Consider the following 19,970-nt stretch of genomic DNA (forward strand, 5'->3'; position numbering starts at 1 on the left):
ATTTGGAAAGGCCTTCGATAGCGTTAGTCGTGATGTTATCTGGAGATCGCTTGTTGCTAGAGACTTACAACAACGGAAGGTGTTTCGTTTTGCACAATGAACAGCTTTCTGCCGCATTTGGAGTGAGACAGGGTGATGCATTGTCACCGATTCTGTTCTTGCTCGCTATTGATGATGTTATGACTGCTACGGTGGGTGATCACGAGAGACTGGGTATCCAATGGCGCCTGAAGGAAACACTAAGCAATTTGGACTATGCCGACGAAGTATGCTTAATATCTAACAGAAATGAGGACCTCAGCCAATGGTGGCACTTTCTTCAACAAAATGGGAAGGTGGCTGGCTTAAGGATTAATGCCAGTAAGACTAAAATAATACACACCAGCCGAAACCAACAACAAAAGGTTATTGTGAGACAAGTGGCTGTAGAAAAGGTCACTCAGTTCAACTATCTGAGAAGCTATTTGGCACTCGATGGTGGAACGGACCTGAATGTCACCAATAGAATAAATAAAGCCTGTAGTGCATTCGGAATGCTTTCTGAAGTGTGGAACTCCAGGAAAATAGCGCTCCGTACCAAGGTAAAGGTTTTTGAGTCCAACGTAGAATCCGTTCTGCTTTATGCTTGCGAAACGTAGTGTTCTGCTGACATCTTGAGAAGGTTGCAAACTTCTATCTACAATACATCCTGAACATCCGGTGGGCACAAACTATATCTTACGATGCACTGTGGCTCAGGATGGGGCAAACAAAAGTGGATGTTGACATGGCGCAGAGAAAGTGGCGTTGGATCGGCAATACACTGAGGAAGCCGGACGACAACATAGCAAAGCAGTGCTTTCAATGGAATCCTCAATGTAGAATGCGGCCTGGAAGGCCAAGAAAAACATGGAGATTATCTGCCATGATGTAGTCACAGCTGAGGTATCGTGCTAGGAATAGAGAGAAATGAAAGGAACTGGTTGCCGCCCTATGCTCCAGGAGGATAGAAGAAGAAGAATGAAATTTCGAAAATGGTTCAGCTTTTTTTAGATCGATATATCTATATATCTATATATCCTAAAAGAGGCTTCCAACCACGGTCACTATTCAAAATATTGATCAATTCTTCTAACGAAGGAAAACTTAAATTTAAATAGAGTCTTCGGATTTCCTGTAAGATTTGTAAAACTGTAAGACTTTGAAAATCAAGCACATTTCGGAAACTGAAAACTCATCTCCGAAATAGTTGCTTCCACCTAAGATAAGACTTTATTGTTAATAAAAACTCCCTGACGTTGAAAAAGAAACTCTTTCTATACAATTCTCGTATAATCTATACAGTCGCATAAAGAAAGTTTCAATTTTTCGACTTTTCGCTTTGCAATGCAATCGAAAAGTCATTCAAAAACAGCTTGATTAAATCAGTCTTCTGACTCATCTGTAATCACAATCAAAACGTATCTTAAGAATTCGTTGTTGAAGATTGAATTTGCTGTGCTCTGAGATAGCATCATGAACCCAGTTTTTTAGATTTTGAGCTATTTATTTTGAGAGAATAGTACTTTTGTTTGTAACTTATGGATTTGAAGCTGTAGAGTAAAAGGGTACTCTGACATGATTACGAGATCGTCTGCTTAAAGGATTACCTTAATATCAACATCACTTATCGTAATACCTCCTGAGATGTGATTTTTAGCATCATTAATTAAATAATGAAAATAGCAAAGGACTTAAACCACACCCTTGAGGAACTCCGACTGTATTATATTGTTCTCAAGCATCTTCTCATGGAGTTGTATGAATTTGGTTGATAACTTTTTACTTGAAAGCTTGTGGATCAATGATTGCCTATTAACTATTTTGAATACATCTTTCAGGTTAAAAGAACAAGTATAAAGACATTTATTAGTATCAATAAATTCCCTGGCTGCAGTACTTAACACCAAGATTCGATAAATACTTGAAAGGTTAAAATGGAAGCCAGCTTGGTAGCATTTCTTATTACATTGTTTTGCTTAGCCCAATTCGTTGACCATACGTAAGGTAATTTTATGATTAATTTTGTAAATGAGTTTCAAAGAGTAAGCTGACATTTTGAGGTACTTTAAGTTTCCAGGAAGAATTGTCTTCGCACTATATAATCTATTGAAGAAAATTAGCTATCTCTTACTTCTTGAAACTGTACTATAAAATTTAAAGAAGTTTTCCATTTTAAAAGTAAAAACTAATCCATTTGTTTAAATATTCAGATGCACGCTTCAATAACGCCTTGAAACAGTTAAAATTCACTTAAAAAAAAATATTGACCATTTTTCTGCCACATTCATCACCGGTAATTGTGAAACTGGTTCTGGCGATGGCAGTGTTTAACTGATAATCTAGACCTTTTGGTTAAAAACCTTTAGATCAAATTAAGACACCCTTTGGTCTATGTCGATATTGTTCAATCGGTTTTAAGCCTTAAAAAAAGACTATGAAATAATAGAAGACATGCAGTAACAAATGTGAAAATTGAAAAATTTTGTCAAGATAAAAAGCTGCTACAAAAGTATCGCTGGTGGCGATTTGGCTAAGATTGGTTTCAATACAAACGGCATAGCTTTTTCTTAATAGACGAATAAAAATTCAATGTTTTCTCTTATATTACTACTAGTTTTAAAAATACCAAAATAGAACCTCTTATTAGAAAACCTTTTATTACGGATTGCCAATATTTTAGAAAATGTACAAAACATATCTCAGGGTGATATAACTAAACGCGATCTAACGTTAACTTATTCCTTAATTTCTTAAGGGCAGAAAAACTGTTCTTAAGCTCTTTAAGTCTTAAATTAAATACTGGTTATACAATTTAAAAGTTGATTTACAAATAAAGTTAAAGTTAATGATGTTTAAAAGAAGAGCAACAAACCACATTAAAATTGACAGATTACTCCTAATTTATGTACCGTACGTCAGAGAACATTTTACAATCCTGAATTCTAAATCACATTCGATTTTCTTACCGAAAATCCCTTCAGCAACATCTTTAATATGCACAGACATGAAGCTTAAAATCGATTTGCAGACATTCAAAAAATTACGTCTACGCCACAGTGCACCCATGAATTTTTCTAAAGATACAAACAAAAAACTATCATTTTGTACCTAACATAGATTGTGCGGTTTTATTTTTATTTTTACAAAATACTTTTGATTTTTCCAATGTTTCTCAAAGGAACAAGGAACGCAATTTCATTTTAGAAATAATTTAAATTCCTTATACGGGTACAATTCTCTTTTCATATACTTGTAGGTATACGAAGTCTTAACAAAACATCGAACCCTCTTCAACGTTGGTTAAACAACAACCCAATCGTGTCTTAAATTTAATTTGAAATCTTTCACTCTACCGTTTAGCCTCATAAAATAAATTTGAAACTTCTGCTGTACTGTATACTTATTTCTTTCTCAATCTCTAAATAACCTTTTGCCTTCGCTTGCTAGCTTCCTTATAAATAAAACCACACATCCAACTATACAGGAATACGTGTATGTGGGTATTTACCGTTGTATACCATAAAAGCACAATTGTTTTCTACTCACCTTTATCCTTTCGGCTGGTAGTCTTCGATCCAGAATCACCACCACCCTTGGGACGACTGAGAGCTCCTGTCGTTTTGCCAGATTTTCTCTTAACCCGTTGCAAATTATCTGCAATTCCCGCCTCGCTGCCGTCTGCTGATTCTGATGCTGTGCCATTATCATGCCTTAATCCAGTTCCAGTAGTAGCAACTTGTAATGTGGTATTGCCTCCGTCCTGAGCTGACAATTGACTACTGCTGCTGCTGCTGCTGCTGAGGCTTCCCCCATCGAAGTAGCCATCATCCTTGGCGTTGTTGTCAATATTTGTTGTTTCGATGTCGTTGTTGTTATTATTGTCTCTATGTTGTTGTCGTCGTTGGCTAAGGACTTCCTTTGGATCGTTTTTCTTGCCACCAGCTCCACCCAAGCTCCACGTTGACCTCTTTGTACGATGATGACGTTTGGGTGGTCCATTGTCTGTGGAGTGATTCGGGGCTTGTTTCGGAATTGGCTCATTTCCGTCAACGACTACATCCCCGGCAACTGCAGGCGACTGCTGCTTGTTCTTGTTAACATTTTTACCATTTTTGTAGCTGGGTTTTGTTTTGCAGGATGTGTCTGTATTCTTTTTGTCACCGCTGCCTCCGCTTGAACATTTATTCGAATGTTCCTTGAGGTGCTTTTGCTTCATTTTGTGAAGTTTCTGTCGCAGTTCCTTGTTTAAGGACTTGGAATTGAGCAAATCGTCCAGATGCACGTAGTAGACTTCACCTTCGGCAGCCAATTTCGCACCACTCCATTTATCATGTTCGGCTGCTGGTGAATCGTCCTTGTGAATGGCGTGACGCTTGTATCTGCTGCCACGTCCGCTGCCCGTTCCACGACTCTGACCATTCTCGTTTTCCAAACGTCTCCTGCGGCCACCTGCACGACGTTTCTTGCCCATTTTACGCTCCATTCGTAAGCGTTGTCGTCTTGCCAAAGGGTCTTCCGTTCCGTTTTCGTCTTCGTTCTCGTCGTCATGCAAGGCCGCAGCATTACCCATGCCACCGCCACCTCCACCGTCCATGTCAATTTGATACGGATTGATGGCCGAATCCGTGTGGCTATTCGAGAGATCAATGTTTATATGTTCAATGGAATCAATATCGGACGTGGTAAAATCTTCAGGCAGATAAATTTGAGTCGTTTCAAAGTCAACATAAGATGCTTCCGTTGTTGGTTCAACAACCTTTGGTTTGATGTATCGAATTTCAGGTGCCCTACAGCCTGGCGCTGGATCTGAAATTATATTTAAGAAAAAGGAAGAACAAAATCAGACAGTCATTAAATATTAATTCGATGTGAGAAAAATTGAGAATGTGTGTGCATTATTGAATCAAAATGAAACCCCCGATGTATACGAGAGGAATATTAAGTAGTCAACAATATCCATAAATATTGAAGGTCTGCTATGGGACCTTTTCAATAAATGAAATACCTTTTTACCATTTTAACTACTACAAAAAATCTTTGAGGAGGTAAATTTCAGTTGTTTTATTTCTTGCATCAACTCAACTTATTGTAAACAGTTTAAGGCAGTGTATTAAGGAAATACACCAAGTTTTGTTATTTTTAAAATTAACTTTAAATCTTAACTTGTGGTTGAACAATTTCAACTTGAAAACCCAAAAAAAAAAGAATAAAGTAAAAAATTTAAAGAACACTGACAACAAAAAATTATAATGGTGTAGCCTATGGGGCGAATGGATAGATCTTCCAAGATTCGGCATTAAAACTGTAGGTCCCGACAATTCTTGAAATTACTTGCAAAAAGGAGAGTTTGGGAGTTGTAAGTCAATAGGCACTAGTACTACATAAAGTTTTTGTCCCGCAATAAATATGGTATTTACTTAAATTGGAAAAAAAATATTTTTTATTATCCTCATCCCACTTAAAAGTTTAAATTTAAGAACATTTTAGAAACAGGCACTTGAAAAGCTAAATACAACCTTTATGGATCAGAATACGAATTACGTTTAAAAATCGTTTCTATTAGGTTCCATTTCCGGGATACTAAGCTCATAATACGGGATATTCACATATTTCCCTTGGCTTACTTACTAACTTAAGATGGCGCTACAGTAATGTGTGAACTTAGGGCCTCATTCAACAAAATTCTCCATCTAGCTCGTTCCCTAGCTAGATGTCTCCAGTTGGCTGAGATCACTTTCCACTTGTGCGCCCCACCTGATTCGCGGTCTTCTTCTACTGCGCTGTCTTGTGGGTGTGGATTCGAAGACTTTCCGGACTGGAGCATTGGTTTCCATGCGCTCACGTGACCCATCCATCTTATCCTCCACTACCCTTCGACGCATATGGGGCCGTAGTTCACACAAAGAACTTTTCACTCAAAACGCATTGCCTTTGACATCGAAAGGTTCTGTTAAGTGTTTCCATACTTTATGGTGCAGCGTGAATTCTCCATGGTCATCTTGCACAAACGGACGAGTTTGGCAAGGATGCCAAAACTAGACCTGGCACTATACAGCTCGGCCCTGTACATGCTGTCATATGCGGCCTTGAAATCGATGAAAAGATGGTGGGTGTCGATTTGGTGTTCTTGGGTTTTTTCCATGATCTGCCGTAATCATTTGATCGACTGTGGACTTTCCTGGTCTAAAAATGCACTGATAAGGACTTATTAGGTTTTGACGATGGGCTTTAGACGTTTACATTAAACGGCAGAGAGGATTTTGTTTGCGATGTTAAATAGACTGATTCCTCTATAATTGGTGCAGATAAGACCTTAAATCGGGGAAACAATACTGAGGTTCCATTCATCGGGTATGCTTTCTTCCGACCATATCTAACAGATAAGTTGGTGCATGCTCCTAACTTACTTATCTCCAGCTGCTTTAAAGAGCTCTGCATTCAAGCGGCTGCGGCTGCGGCTTTATTAGACTTCAGCTTAGATATGGCAATCCTCACTTCATGTAAGTTGGGAGGACGGGATTGTTGGCTTTCGTCTTCTATGTTAAATGGATCATCCTGTCTGATTGTGCAATTCGGTTCTTCGTCGCCGGTATACAGTCTGCAGAAGTGGTCCTTCCATATCGTCAGAATTGACTGCGGTTCCGCTTTCGTCTTTGCAGCCTTCTGTTCTATGTTTATGAACCTATGATGGCCTCCCTTTTCCTCCTGAGAAATCGGTTTTCCTCTCATCTCTTCTGGTCATAGAGCTCGTGAACAGCTCTCGTTATTTTTTGCAGCGCCGCTTTGCGTGCCTGTTGTTCAGCTGCATTGGCCTACCGACATTCCTAATCAAACCAGGTGTTCCTTGTTGGTGGTTGCTTGAAACCCAGCACGTCAGAGACGGCTTCCCTAATTGCATCTTGGCAATGTTGCCATTGGTTTTCGATACGTTGTATTGGCCGCATGGAACTTCGAGAGAGATTACTTATAACTCGGTCGAAAAAGGACTTGGCGATATCTTATGTTTATAGCCGTTCGACCTTGTACCTTCTCCCAGCACCTCCCTGTTTTTCCTTGATGGTTTTGGAAACCCGAAATGCTACCTTGGCTACAACGAGGTGGTGGTCCGAGTCGATGTAAGCTCCTCGGAAAGTTAGTACATCCATGATGCTGGAAGCGTGTCTAGCGCCAATCGTATTTATGGTCAATCTGGTTGACGGATTCTATCAGCCTGAATCCGTTGTGGGAAATGGTATCGTGCAGGCTGTTTTCCGATTATTCCACCAAAGATGTCATCCCTTCCTAGCTTGGCATTAAAATCGCCCAGGACTATTTTAATATCGCAGCTAGGACACTGCTCATATGTTTTGTCTAAGAGCTTAAAGGACAAGTCTTTGGTTTTGTCATCCTTCTTATCAGGCTTAAGTTGCCGAATTGTTAGATTCACGTATAGCTCAGGACTTGTTGCGTTAGTCTAGCTTCCATGACAAAGCCGCATCCAAATAAGCGCTGTTGTATTTCTTGGTAGCAATCACCATAGTTAATATTGCTGTACTTAAATTGACTGTCCTACAATAGAAATAAAATTGGACTTAACATTAAATATCCCAGTAACGAAATTATGAAAACACTAATTTGAAATTTCAATAAAGCCAAAAACCTCATAGTTTGGTGACTTTTCAAAGTTTTTTTTTTTTTAAATACCAGAACTCAAGATAATTTTTACAAGACCTTACAGCTTATACCCAAAACCTATTCTAGACGTAAAGCTGTTAAGACCATCAGTTTAAAAAGGAGGGATTTTTGTGTTAAGTTTGAATTAGATCACTAAATAAGCATAAAAAGAGCTTTAAATTCCTTTACAATTTGAATTTTGATTCTTGTGTTTCCAGCTTCGAGTAAGATCAAGTTTTAACTGAATATCCCACAAAAAATTATCACAACAATACAAAATTTAAATTTGATTTTATATAAATTTAAATAATATTGAGAATTATTTGCGAATTTTTCAAAAATCCCATAAATCTGTTAGCGTAATTCTTTGAAGTTTAAAGAAAAGCTTGAAATACAAAGCAATCGGAAAATCTGTGATTCAAATTTTAAGCCTTTTATGAGTAAATTATATCAATTCATGTCGAATGTCCCATAGGTCCGTAAATCCCATAAATATATAAACAAATTTCTTTGATTTTAAGAGATTATGAAACAAACACAATTTCCAAGTCATTAAAACAGTTGTTAAGTTTCTTTCTATAAGTAAATTAAAATCCCTTCTCTTCCAATATCCCATCAAACAAAAGCGAATATCTCAAAATCCATACGAAATTGAAAAAACTTTTAAAAATCTCTTAAGAAACCTTTGAAAGTGATGTTTTTTTTTTTAATTGAGCACAATTTTTTCCGAATAACCCACTTGGGATTGAAATTAAAACCAAACAATTAATACTTCAATATTTTAAAGGCTGATCAGTTAATTTTATTTAATCATTACCAATTTTTTAAACGTTTAAGACCACCTTTTTGCGAATATCCCATTCACGGGGTTCTAAATCCCACAATTCTATTAGGTACCCCTTTACATAAAATCTAGTTTGGAAAATTTAAACATCCTATATAATTCTTCTTTTAATCTTAAAATAGTGGTTAAAGCACTAAATGTTTTTAGATAAACTTAAGTCAGTGTCAACAATAATTTTGCTCAGCTTAGTATTTTCGTTTTATTTTTGAATATCCCCATGTAAATTTTTGTGTTGTTTGTACCACCTGGAGTGTCCTCTTTAATAAATCATTTTACAGTGGTCTTTAATGTACACTTGTTCATATCCGTCAAAAGCACACACAACCAACATTAAAGTAGAAAAAAGTTATTGTACTGAAACGAATTTTGAGAACTGATCCTAGGAACCAACACAATCAAAAATCTGCACAAGAACAAAAATTATAAATCCCTAAAGTTAGTTTTATGTGAAAATATTAAAAAGTAAAACCCCCATTGTTGCCACATTATTCATCTTTTTGATGGTAGCCAAACATTCATACATAAAAGTGAAGAAATACATTCTTCTGCTTTACGGAAGACTGGATGTTGGGTAGTAGTGTAGGGGCTAGGGTAAGGCAGTAGGTAAGGTACGACGAGTACCTATGCCATAAATTGAATGTGGTGACTATGGTGACTGCACTGCCTGGCACAAATAATGGGGGCATTGGAAATACACTCTTCTAAATCATTCACTCGAGTTGTGAAGTTCCATTTGCATATGAGAGTAGGTCGCCAATTTGCATCCTCGCATTTTAGCATCCTTGTCCTTGTCGTCAGTGTGTCGTCCTTGCTGTTATATAGGTATGGTAGGATATGGTAGAGTATGGTAGGTGACGGCGACAGCGGCGGTGGTGACAACAAAGACGACTGTAGTCGCATTTGTGCCTTTTTCCTGGTGTGTTTGCCTTTTCTTCCGCTCCTTAGCCATCATCCAGAAGCACCCAGGGAGAAAAAAATGGTTTCATTCTTTCTTATTATTCGTCTTTTTCCTCATCTTCTTCTTTTTCTTTTCTGCTTGTTATTCGTCTTATTTTCCTGCGGTAGCAGTAGGTAGATCTAGGTATGCATGAATCTCAATATCCATATCCTTCAAGACAGTGCTTAGATATTCCATTTGCATCATGTTTCCTGAGATATCCAAAATTCAAAGATTTATATCACTTCTTTAGTCCTCTAGGGGGTGGGTCGGTTGGGGTTGAGTTTGGGGGATTGTGGTGTTAGATGGTTGGAGGAAAAACCCAGAAACACAATGCAGTATTTATGTAGAAAAAAGAAAACCATATAGTCACAAGAATGAAAAAGGCGAGAGTTTACATTATGCCAGCCATATCGCCTCCTGGGTATACCGTACTGTGCTCTTATGTAGTTGCATATTCCTGATGTTGAAGCTGAAGCTGATGCTGATGTTGATGCAGAAGCTGAACCTGAATCTGCTGCAGAGGCTGTGTGCCATAGAGAGACATGATGTGCACAGCTTAGGAGCATTGTGCAGTGTGCACAGCATTCACAGAGGATTGTGCAACATTTTATCCGCTAGTGCACTTTATAATTTGATGGGTTCGGTACTTTGTGCGAGAGTGGTTCGGGTTCCTGTATATATAGAAACCCATCCTTTGCAGGATACCGCCATCCTTAGCCGGGCTGCCACCCCACCGGTTGGTAAATAAGTACTCACTGACTGAAGGCTGACCTACATTCTAGTCATTCACGTGCTGCTGGTTCGATGTGCAAGCCTTTTTGTCGTGTGGCTCCGATGTTAGCTCGCGGATGCTAGACATAGAGACAGGCAGCAGCGAGGCGGATATGGTCGGGGAAGATTTTTCACTTTTTATTTTTTTGGCCATGTCGTGACTTGGAGCTCTTTCCAACAAACGATGTGCGGTATGGTAATTAGTTGAGGCACTTGAGCTCATAACAAAGCTACTGCCCCCTCTAATCGTCCATACTCCGCCTTTAGCTGCCGCCATCACCGCCTCTGCCGCCACGCCATCACAATGTCGAGCACCGTTAGAGAGACTTTTGACTTTTTAGCTCGAGTAATTGTAAAATATTGGTTAGTATACGCGTGATGGGTTTATACTATACATGTTCTCTTGTTCGCTATACCTACAGAGCTGCTACAAGCGGGCTGAGAGGCTTGCTCAGCAAAATGGTTAAAGTGCCAGCAGCTATGGCACTCTGGTGCATATATTCCTATGTATGTAGTTACAGTGTGAAGGAAAATTTTGTTTGAAATTCTTCCTCAAAGGACTTGCAGGAGTTAGAGTTATGTTATTAGTCGGTCGGTCGGTCGGTATATATACGATACGCGAGTACGTTGCAGGATCTGAATTTAGGTAGTTTATGGACTACATTCTAGTTCGTGAATATGTTGAGGTTTTTACCATTTCATAAATTTCAAATTCGCCCTCTCTAGTACCCAAAAAATTGTAGACAAGCAAAGGAAACTATCTCTTTGGTTTTGGAAATGTATTTATTATGATTAAAGCGTGTGGGAATTTAGTTCACATGGGTAATACTTGGGGTAGGGTTTGGTTATATTATCAGGATAGTTACAATTTAGAAAAATAGTTTTTTTTTGAAAATATGAAAAGTGAGGGAAAATTATTTATGAATTTCAAATTAATTAATTTCTTAATGTGGAAAAATAAATCTGGTATTTTATGGATGGAAGCATTTTTCATTTAATTTTTTAGAGAGCGTCATCGAATAAAACGCGTGTTTTAAAAACTTTTGAAGTTTAAGTTTAACTGACTCTTGATAGCGCTGACCAAAAAAGTTAGACAAAAACAAGGTGTGTCTACAAGAACCAAATGTTACTTTTCTAAAAGTTTTTGATTACTGAATCAAAATTTCTACATCACCAGTGCTGTAGGGGAGGGTGGTGGTAAAAGAAAAATTTTCACAATTTCCTTACGTTTAATGTTTGCATTTGACCGATACAAAATTTAAAAGTCAACATTTTGTAGTGCCCAAGTGCACCCGCGGTAAACATCGGGTGCCTAGTACCTCAACTGGAGATTGGGTTCCAACCCCAGTGGAAAGTTGTTGGGGGCATCAAACGAGAGAGGGGGAGAGGTGTTTCCACTAATGCACCTCTCCTTTCATCCAGACGGCAGTGGCCTCTACAGTTCCAGCAAGGTTGAACTACTTAATGAACACCTTATAGGGCTCCTTCGACTTATTCGGAGCCCAGGCCTATAAGGAACAGTTAAATCCGGCTCCCCATCCTTGGCGTTATTCTTAGGATCTGGCACTCCAGGTTGGGGGTTGTGGCGTCGGGGTGTCTTCCTGGCCACGTAAAAGATTTCATAGTTGCGAAGCACCAACAAGCCTCGGATACGGAAGGATTTACTGTTGACAACCAACGCAAACGAATAAGGGACAACGAAATTCGGATATGCACGTGGAATGTTAGGTCCCTTAACAGCCACGTGCGGCCGACGAACTAGCGGAGGGTCTAGACCGCTAAAGAGCAGACATCCCGATACTCAGGAAATACGATGGCTGGGCCGGGCAAAAAGAGGATGAAAAACTGCGATATTTACTATGGTGACTGCTACCACGAAAACTAACAGCGCTTATTTGGATGTGGCTTCGTCATTGGAGCTAGACTTTTGCAATAAGTTTTGAGCTATATGTGCATCAATGAGCGCTTCATGACCATACACATCAAGACTTAATTCGGCAACATTAGCCGGATATGCACGCACGCCTATACAAAAGAGAAAGACGACAACACCAAAGATATGTTTTTCGAGCTCCTAGACAAAACATATGAGAAGTGTCCTAGCTACGATATTTAAATAGTCCTGGGCGATTTTAATGCCAAGCTAGCAAGAGAAGACATCTTTGGTGGAATAATCGGGAAGAACAGCTTGCACGACAACACTTCCGACAATGGATTCAGGCTCGTAGATTTTGCTGCGGGGTGAAACGTCATGGTATACAGTACGCGTTTTCCACACCTCAACATCCACAAAGGAACTTGGACTTCTCCAGATCAATCTACCGTCAACCAGATTGACCATATTGCGATTGACGCCAGACACGCTTCCAGCATCATGGATGTCCGAACTTTCCGAGGAGCTAACATCGACTCGGACCACTACCTCGTTGTAGCCAAGGTACGGCTACGGATATCCCGATCCAAGCCAAAACAAGGAAGTACTGTGAGAAGATTCGATGTTAGACGGCTACAATCGCAAGAGACTGCCATGTCCTTTTCCGATCGAGTCTCTAATAACCTCCTAAGGAGTCCTATGCTTCCTGCATTAAGCATTGAAAACCAGTGGCAACATTGCCTTGCAGCCATCAGAGATGCCGCCTCTGAAGTGCTAGGTTTCACACGGCCACCACAGCGAAACCCCTGGTTTGACGACTAATGCCGGCAAGTTCACGCAGCGAAACCAGAGGCATACAAAACGGCGCTGCACAAAAGGACTAGAGCTGCTCGCGAGCTCTACGAGCAGAAGAGGAGAGAGGAACACCGGCTTCTTAGACAGAAAAAAAGAGAGCATGAGAAGCGCGCGATCAAGGAGATAGAGGGATGTCACAACAGGAATGAGGTTCGTAAATTTTACCAAAAGGTAAAAAAAACCTCCCAAGGGTACCAGCCACGAACCGAAGCCTGTAAAGACGATCAGGGGAACATCGTAGTAGAACCGCAGTCGATGCTGAGAATATGGAAAGATCACTTCTCCAAATTATATAACGGCGATGACGAACCGAATTCCGCTGTAAGGGAGATAGAACCACTCAACCTGGGCGACGCAGATCAACAATTCCACCTACCCGACCTTGACGAAGTGAAGATAGCTATATCTAAACTTAAGTCAAACAAAGCTGCTGGAGCTGACGACATCAAGAGAGCTGCTCGTGAGCTCTATGAGCAGAAGAGGCGAGAGGAACGCCGACCTCTCAGAAGGAAAAAGAGAGGGCATGAGAAGCGTGCGGTCGAAGATGTTGATAGTTATAAAAGCAGGAATGATGTTCGAAAGTTTTATGAACAGATGAAACGAAATTCACAGGTACATAAACCTAGAAATGAAGGCTGCAAAGACGAAAGTGAAAACATCATAGTGGAACCTTAGTCAATGCTGATGATATGGGAGAACCACTTCTGCAGACTGTATAACGGTGACGAAGAACTGAATTCCGCTGTCAGGCAGGATGATGGATTCAACATAGACGACGAAAGCCAACAATACCGTCCTCCCGACTTAGACGAAGTAAAGATTGCCATATCTAAGTTGAAGTCTAATAAAGCCGCTCTAGTTAATGGCTTGAATGCCGAGCTCTCTAAAGCAGCTGGAGATAAGTTGGTTGGGAGCATGAACCAACTTATCTGTAAGATATGGTCGGAAGAAAGCATGCCCGATGAATGGAACCTCAGTCAGTATTGTTTGCCCGATCTTGCAAAAAGGAGACCCTCTAAACTGCACCAACTATAGAGGAATCGGTCTACTTAACATCGCCTATAAAATCTTCTCTGCCGTAATATGTGAACGTCTAAAGCCCATCATCAGCAACCTGATAGGTCCTTATCAGTGTGGTTTTAGACCAGGAAAGTCCACAGTTGATCAAATATTCACATTACGCAGATCCTGGAGAAAAAACCCAAGAACACCAAATTGACACCCACCATCTTTTCGAATGTGTAAATTTAGAGATCCTTATTGGAAAACCCCGAAAATTACTATATCAAGTCCACGTCAGTTAGTACAAATTTATAGAAAACTGTGGACGGCTCAAAATTTGTTGTGTCCAAAATATATATGCATATATATATATGTAACTTTGTTGTGTTTAGCTTAACTGCGTATAGCTACAACTATTTTCAAATTTAAAAAAGAAACTGAATGAATATTTAAAAATCTGTCAATACCCTAAAATCCGGAACCCATAATCCGAAATTTGGGGTTTTCGAAATACAAGGTAGTCGAGATTTTTTATTTTAAAATTTCATATTCTTTTCTGTTAGTGAAACATGGGGTTTATGATTTCAACCAATTTTCAATTTTCCATCGAAAGTTATTGTAATCGGTACGATTTGTCGAATTAAAAATTTTGAAATTTCTCGACGTTTCAAGCTCCTTCGAATCGACTTTTCCGACATTACAAGGTCCCTAGAGTCGAAATAAAAGATTTTTAGAGAGATGTCTGTGTGTACGTGCGTTCGTACGTACGTACGTTTGCGACGCTTTTTTCGTCGTCCATACCAGTAATAATATCGAAAATTGTATGAAAAAAAATATTTTATTTTCAGAACAATTTTATGCGACAAAGAAAAATGTTATCTGGTAAAATTTTGAGAAAAATCGAATTGAGAGTTTCTTTATAAAAAATTAAAACTAAAAAAAACATTACTCAAAGTTGGTAAAAATTGATTTTCTTCCAAATATTTGAGATTATGGCTTCAACTTATTTATCTTATAAAAATATTGTTTTCAACAAACTGAAAAACTTTAAGAAAAAACAAATTGACAGTTTTTTAACGAAAAATAAAAATTTAAAACCCCATTACTAAAAGTTCGCAAAAATTAATTTTCGATTAAAATATCTTTTCAAAAATTTGAGATATTGGCTTCAAATTAATTTTATTTTATAAAAAAATAATGTCTTCAACTTTTAGTAAAATTTTGACAAATATCGAACAGACAGTTTTTTAAAAACAAATAAAACCTATAAAAAGCATTACTACAAGTTCGTTAAATTTCCAAAATTCCAAAAAATTGAGATTATGGCTTTCAACTAGTTTCATTTTCTAAGAAATATTGTTTCAAAATTCGGAAAAATTTTGAGAAAAATCGAATTGACAGTTTTCTTACAATTAGTACCCGGGGCATGATGGTTAGTGCGTTGGACATGTCATGAAAAGTGCTCAAATAAGCTGTTTCGATTAGGATTAAAACTTCTGAGACATTACTTGCACAAAAAACACCCTTTCAATTTTTAACAAAGTTTCTTCTGCACTTTTGTATGATAATTTCTTTAAATCAAGGTTTTTTTCAATAAACCGAATTGTTAATATATCCACTCGTTTTTAAAATACAGGTTAAAAATATTTCGAACCTCAAAAATTCTTAAAATTCCAACATTTAAAAAATGTACATCATTTTCATCATTCGTTAATACTTCGTAAACCTTCAAATAAATCTTTGAATTACAAAACTAATTAATCTTAATTAATATATGCACATTTAATTTAATTTATAAGCTGATTGAAAGTATCAGTGGTCACTTTATGGGATATTATAAAGCCTCTTCATTTGTCAAACAATAATCTCTCTATAGAAAATATTTTTTTTTTAATTCCGAATTCCCTTTTTCCTTGAATGTTATCCTTAACTATTATAAATGAAAAATGTAATAGGTTTACATTTTAAACACTCATTTAAAAATCCCAAAAGGGGAACAGAGAATTTTACCACAACTAACAGAAGTAATCTCCAGTTTTTGATTATACAGAAATCCCATTTTCCCTTAAGAACTTTATAAATAAATTATTTATTTAAACTCTAAAAGCAAATTTCATTCCCTTTTAAAATACACCAAACATTTTTTGGGTATACCAATGTTTGTACACACATACAAACATGTGTAGGTAGAATAGTTTTGAATTGATGCAACAATGTGCCCTCAACTAAGGAATTGGATGATATCGGCCTTCTTCTTCTTCTTCGTCGACGTCGCAGGTCGTTGTCGGTGGTCTTCAGTAGTCGTCATTGTGCGTTGTCGTCCGTTTTGTCTGACAAAATCGTACATCGCAAAGCCAATTATAATTCTACAAGATCAACGAGAAATCCCTAAGCTTAACAAACAATTTCATTTAAACTTCTATACACACGTTCTTCGTCGTATCCCATCCCATCCCTGGTTTCTCAACCCTTGTCCTTTCGAATCCTTCCTTACACATTCCTATATGTTTGTTCTGAAATATCTCAGTGTCTTTCTCTATTTTTAGAATTAAATCCTTCGTTGACCCCCATTTTATACCCTATTCATTTATTTGTTCCTTTCTCTAAGTCAAATGGTAATTTTTGTGACTTTTAACGATTCAAATAGCAATTTCCTTTTGAATTTGACTATGTGCACACCCTTCATATCCACCCCCACTGGCCATCCCCCTTTTCAAATCTCTTGGGCATCAGAAAAGGGTGTGAGTTTTGTTTTGAGATTTTTTTGTTGACTCTCTACGTCCCTCTCGACTATACTTTTTCTATCTTGTTGGAAAATGGATTGCGCTGGTATGATAAATCTTTGCTTAAGAGCGAACCTTGAGACGAGAGTAAATATTCAAATATTCATTCTAAATGGGTAAATTTGCAAATCTCAGCTGTTGTCAGATTTTATTCACACACCCTCTTCCCCCCACCCCCATCATCGAGACAGAAAACCCCATTCATATATAAAATGTTTCTATCATCATGCCCCATAGATATACCCCTGTATACCTACCCCTACATACATACACATGTATATCTCTATACCATCCTGTTTCTTATTTGTTTTATTGTTTGTTTGCATTGTTGTATCCTGTGTTAATTAATTTGACTCCCTTGTGCAAACTAAAGTATAGCTATAGGAACGTTATACCCGCTTTTTGCTATAAGATTGTATATCTAAATTTACCCATTCAACCCCATTTAAGTGATTTTTGTCATAACCGGGACACGTAAACGAAATATAACATACACACATACATATATACCTAACTAACAAGAAATCCCAGAGTCTCTATAGGTATAGTAGGTCCTTATTTTGCAAATATTTATCCGAAAAACAAATCATTTTCTGTTTTACAAGAACGGAAGGACGAATTAGGGCGTGAGGATGGGGAAACGTGGGGGGAGGAAGGGTGTGAGGATTGAATCAAATAATAAAATCATTCACCTTCAGGAATATTTATAGAGAATTTCACAAGTATGGAAAATGATGAAATAAGTTTGAACAAAATGAAGCTTTTCATAAAAAGAAGTTAAAGCAAATGCTCGTATTTTTTAGGAAGATCCTGTCATAAAAAAATAACAAGACCTAAAAACAGTATCAAAAATTCCTTCGAGAATGCAAAGCTAAAACGAGCTAGTATATAACTAAAGCTTAAATGGGCCAAACTTCGATAAAATACCAAAATTAATATTTTCGGACTTTCCGTCAAATGGATTCGAAGGGCCTTAGAAATTGTATGGCCATTGTGTTTTCTTTTAATTTTGTACATAAAGCTTTTATGACTTAACCTTTGTAATTCCAAACCAAGCAACTTACCGAATCTCACTGAATCTATAGGAGACCTTGAATCAAAAGTGAAAACCTTTGAAACTTCAATAAGTTAAGCTTTTAGAGTCTCTTTCCCAGTTAAATAAAGCCGTTAAACCCTTCCTTCTTGGTGGAATGAAGAACTGTCCAGTCTTAGGAAAATGACGATTACAATTTTCAATATCTGCCAAAAACATAAGTTTTACCAACCGTATAAAGACTCTCCTTAATTTACAAACAAGCCCTGTCATCAGCCAAAAGACAAGGCTGGAGAGAATACTGTCAATCAATCCCAGACATAAAGGACTCCGCAAGGCTCAGCAAAGTTTTATCGAAGGAACATGGTAATCCTTCATTTCTAAAAAAGCCTGATGGAACCTGGACAGCCCCTCCAGCCAAATATCTTGAGCTACTGATGAAGACGCACTTTCCGGGTTGCGAGAGTGATAACCCCGAATCGCTTGAAACCACAGAGCTAAACGTAGCTCAAATTCAGCAAGTCATTTCCGTTATAACCAGAGAAAATATTTTGTAGGCCATCAATACTTTTTCTACATATAAATCCCCAGGCATGGATGGCATACTGCCAGTTATGCTTCAAAAGTTGCATGATTTGGCAGCTCCATGGCTGGAACAAATTTTCAAAGAATGCCTCCTTCTCAAACATGTGCCCATGTCGTGGAGACAGGTCAAAGTAGTTTTTATCCCGAAAGTGGGTAGGCGAGGTCACGAATCCGCAAAGGATTTCAGACCAATAAGCTTAACATCTTTTGTGCTTAAAACCTTGGAGCGCATTCTTGATTACCATATTAGAGAAACCCTAGTTGGACTACCTCTCGAAAGCTCTCAGCATGCTTATCTTAATGGCAAATCTACGGAGACTGCCCTTCATGAGATAGTCGTACTGTAGAACAAGCAATCCATTATAAAGAATTTACTTTTGCCTCCTTCCTTGACATAGAAGTTGCTTTTAACAACGTCCTTATCGAATCGGTGTAGAAGACTTCATTCGAGAATGGATTATTTCCATGCTCAGTGGTAGGAAGATTCGAGCCACTCTAGGCAACACAATCGCAACAAAACACGTGAGTAGGGGAACACCCCAGGGTGGTGTCCTTTCGCCTCTTCTATGGCTGCTGGTCATGGATACAATTCTCGTTAAATAAGAGAGATGTGGAGTGAAGGCGGTAGCCTAAGCGGATGATTTGGTGCTATTGGTGTCAGGAAAGTACACCTCTGTGATTAGTGAAATCAAGGAGTCAGCTTTGAAGAAAGTTAGCAACTGGTCCACGAGTTATAGACAAGGAGTTAACCAAAGTAAAACTGAACTGTTGCTCTTTACCACCAAAACTAAAGTACCGCCCTTCACGCTTCCTCGACTCAACGGTCAAATCCTATCATTGTCTTCCAGTGCAAAGTATTTGGGGAGTTATGCTCGACCCTAAACTAAACTGGAAACTAAATATTGAAGTACGGGTTAAGAAGGCCTGTGTTGCCTTCAACGCCTGCAGCAAAACTTTCGGCAAAAAGTGGGGACTTCAGTCGAAGATGATTTTATGGACGTACACTTCTTAACATATGGTTCGATTGTGTGGTGGTCTGCTCTAAGCAAAGCCTATAATATTGATAAGCTAAAGAAGGTTCAGAGAACAGCTTGCGTGAGCACCACAGGGTCATGTGTACTTGCCCAACGGACGCCTTAAACTTTATTTTGGATCTTCTACCAATCGACCTTTTTATTAAATACATAGCTTCTTGCAGCGCTATTAGGATGAAGGAATCAAACAGCTAGTTGTCAAAACCTTATGGTCACAGCAAAACAACGAAATTGATTCCCTCAGATATTATCTCGGTAGACACTGACTGCTGCACTCCTACTTTGAGCCTTAGTAAGGGTTTTAAGGTTATTTTCCCATCCAAAGAAGATTAGGGGGATGACATCGTGTCGATAGGTTTCGACACAACCATCTTTACTGACGGCTCAAATATGGAGTGCGGAGTTGGTTCTGAAATCTTTTCTGAGTCTCTAAATGTAGCCAAATCCTTTAGGCTTCCTGACTTTGATAGCGTTTTTCAAGCTGAACTGCTGGCAATAAGGGGGCATTTAAGATACTCAAACAAAGCCCAAACCAAAACTGAAATGCGGCATCCTTCACAGACAGTCAGGCAGCTG

General features: G+C 38.4%; 1 protein-coding gene across 1 annotated transcript in view; it reads right to left on the reverse strand.

Annotated features, from left to right (window-relative positions):
• Window positions 1-19,970, reverse strand: part of LOC129949624 (locomotion-related protein Hikaru genki) — a 52,178-nt gene that overhangs the window by 16,729 nt on the left and 15,479 nt on the right. The window contains exon 2 of the mRNA XM_056061195.1: window positions 3,568-4,827. Within this exon, the coding sequence (XP_055917170.1) occupies window positions 3,568-4,827 (1,260 nt within the window). The remainder of the gene's footprint in view (window positions 1-3,567; window positions 4,828-19,970) is intronic.

Source organism: Eupeodes corollae, chromosome 3 (assembly GCF_945859685.1).
Source record: "Eupeodes corollae chromosome 3, idEupCoro1.1, whole genome shotgun sequence".
NCBI classification, from domain to species: Eukaryota; Metazoa; Arthropoda; class Insecta; order Diptera; family Syrphidae; genus Eupeodes; species Eupeodes corollae.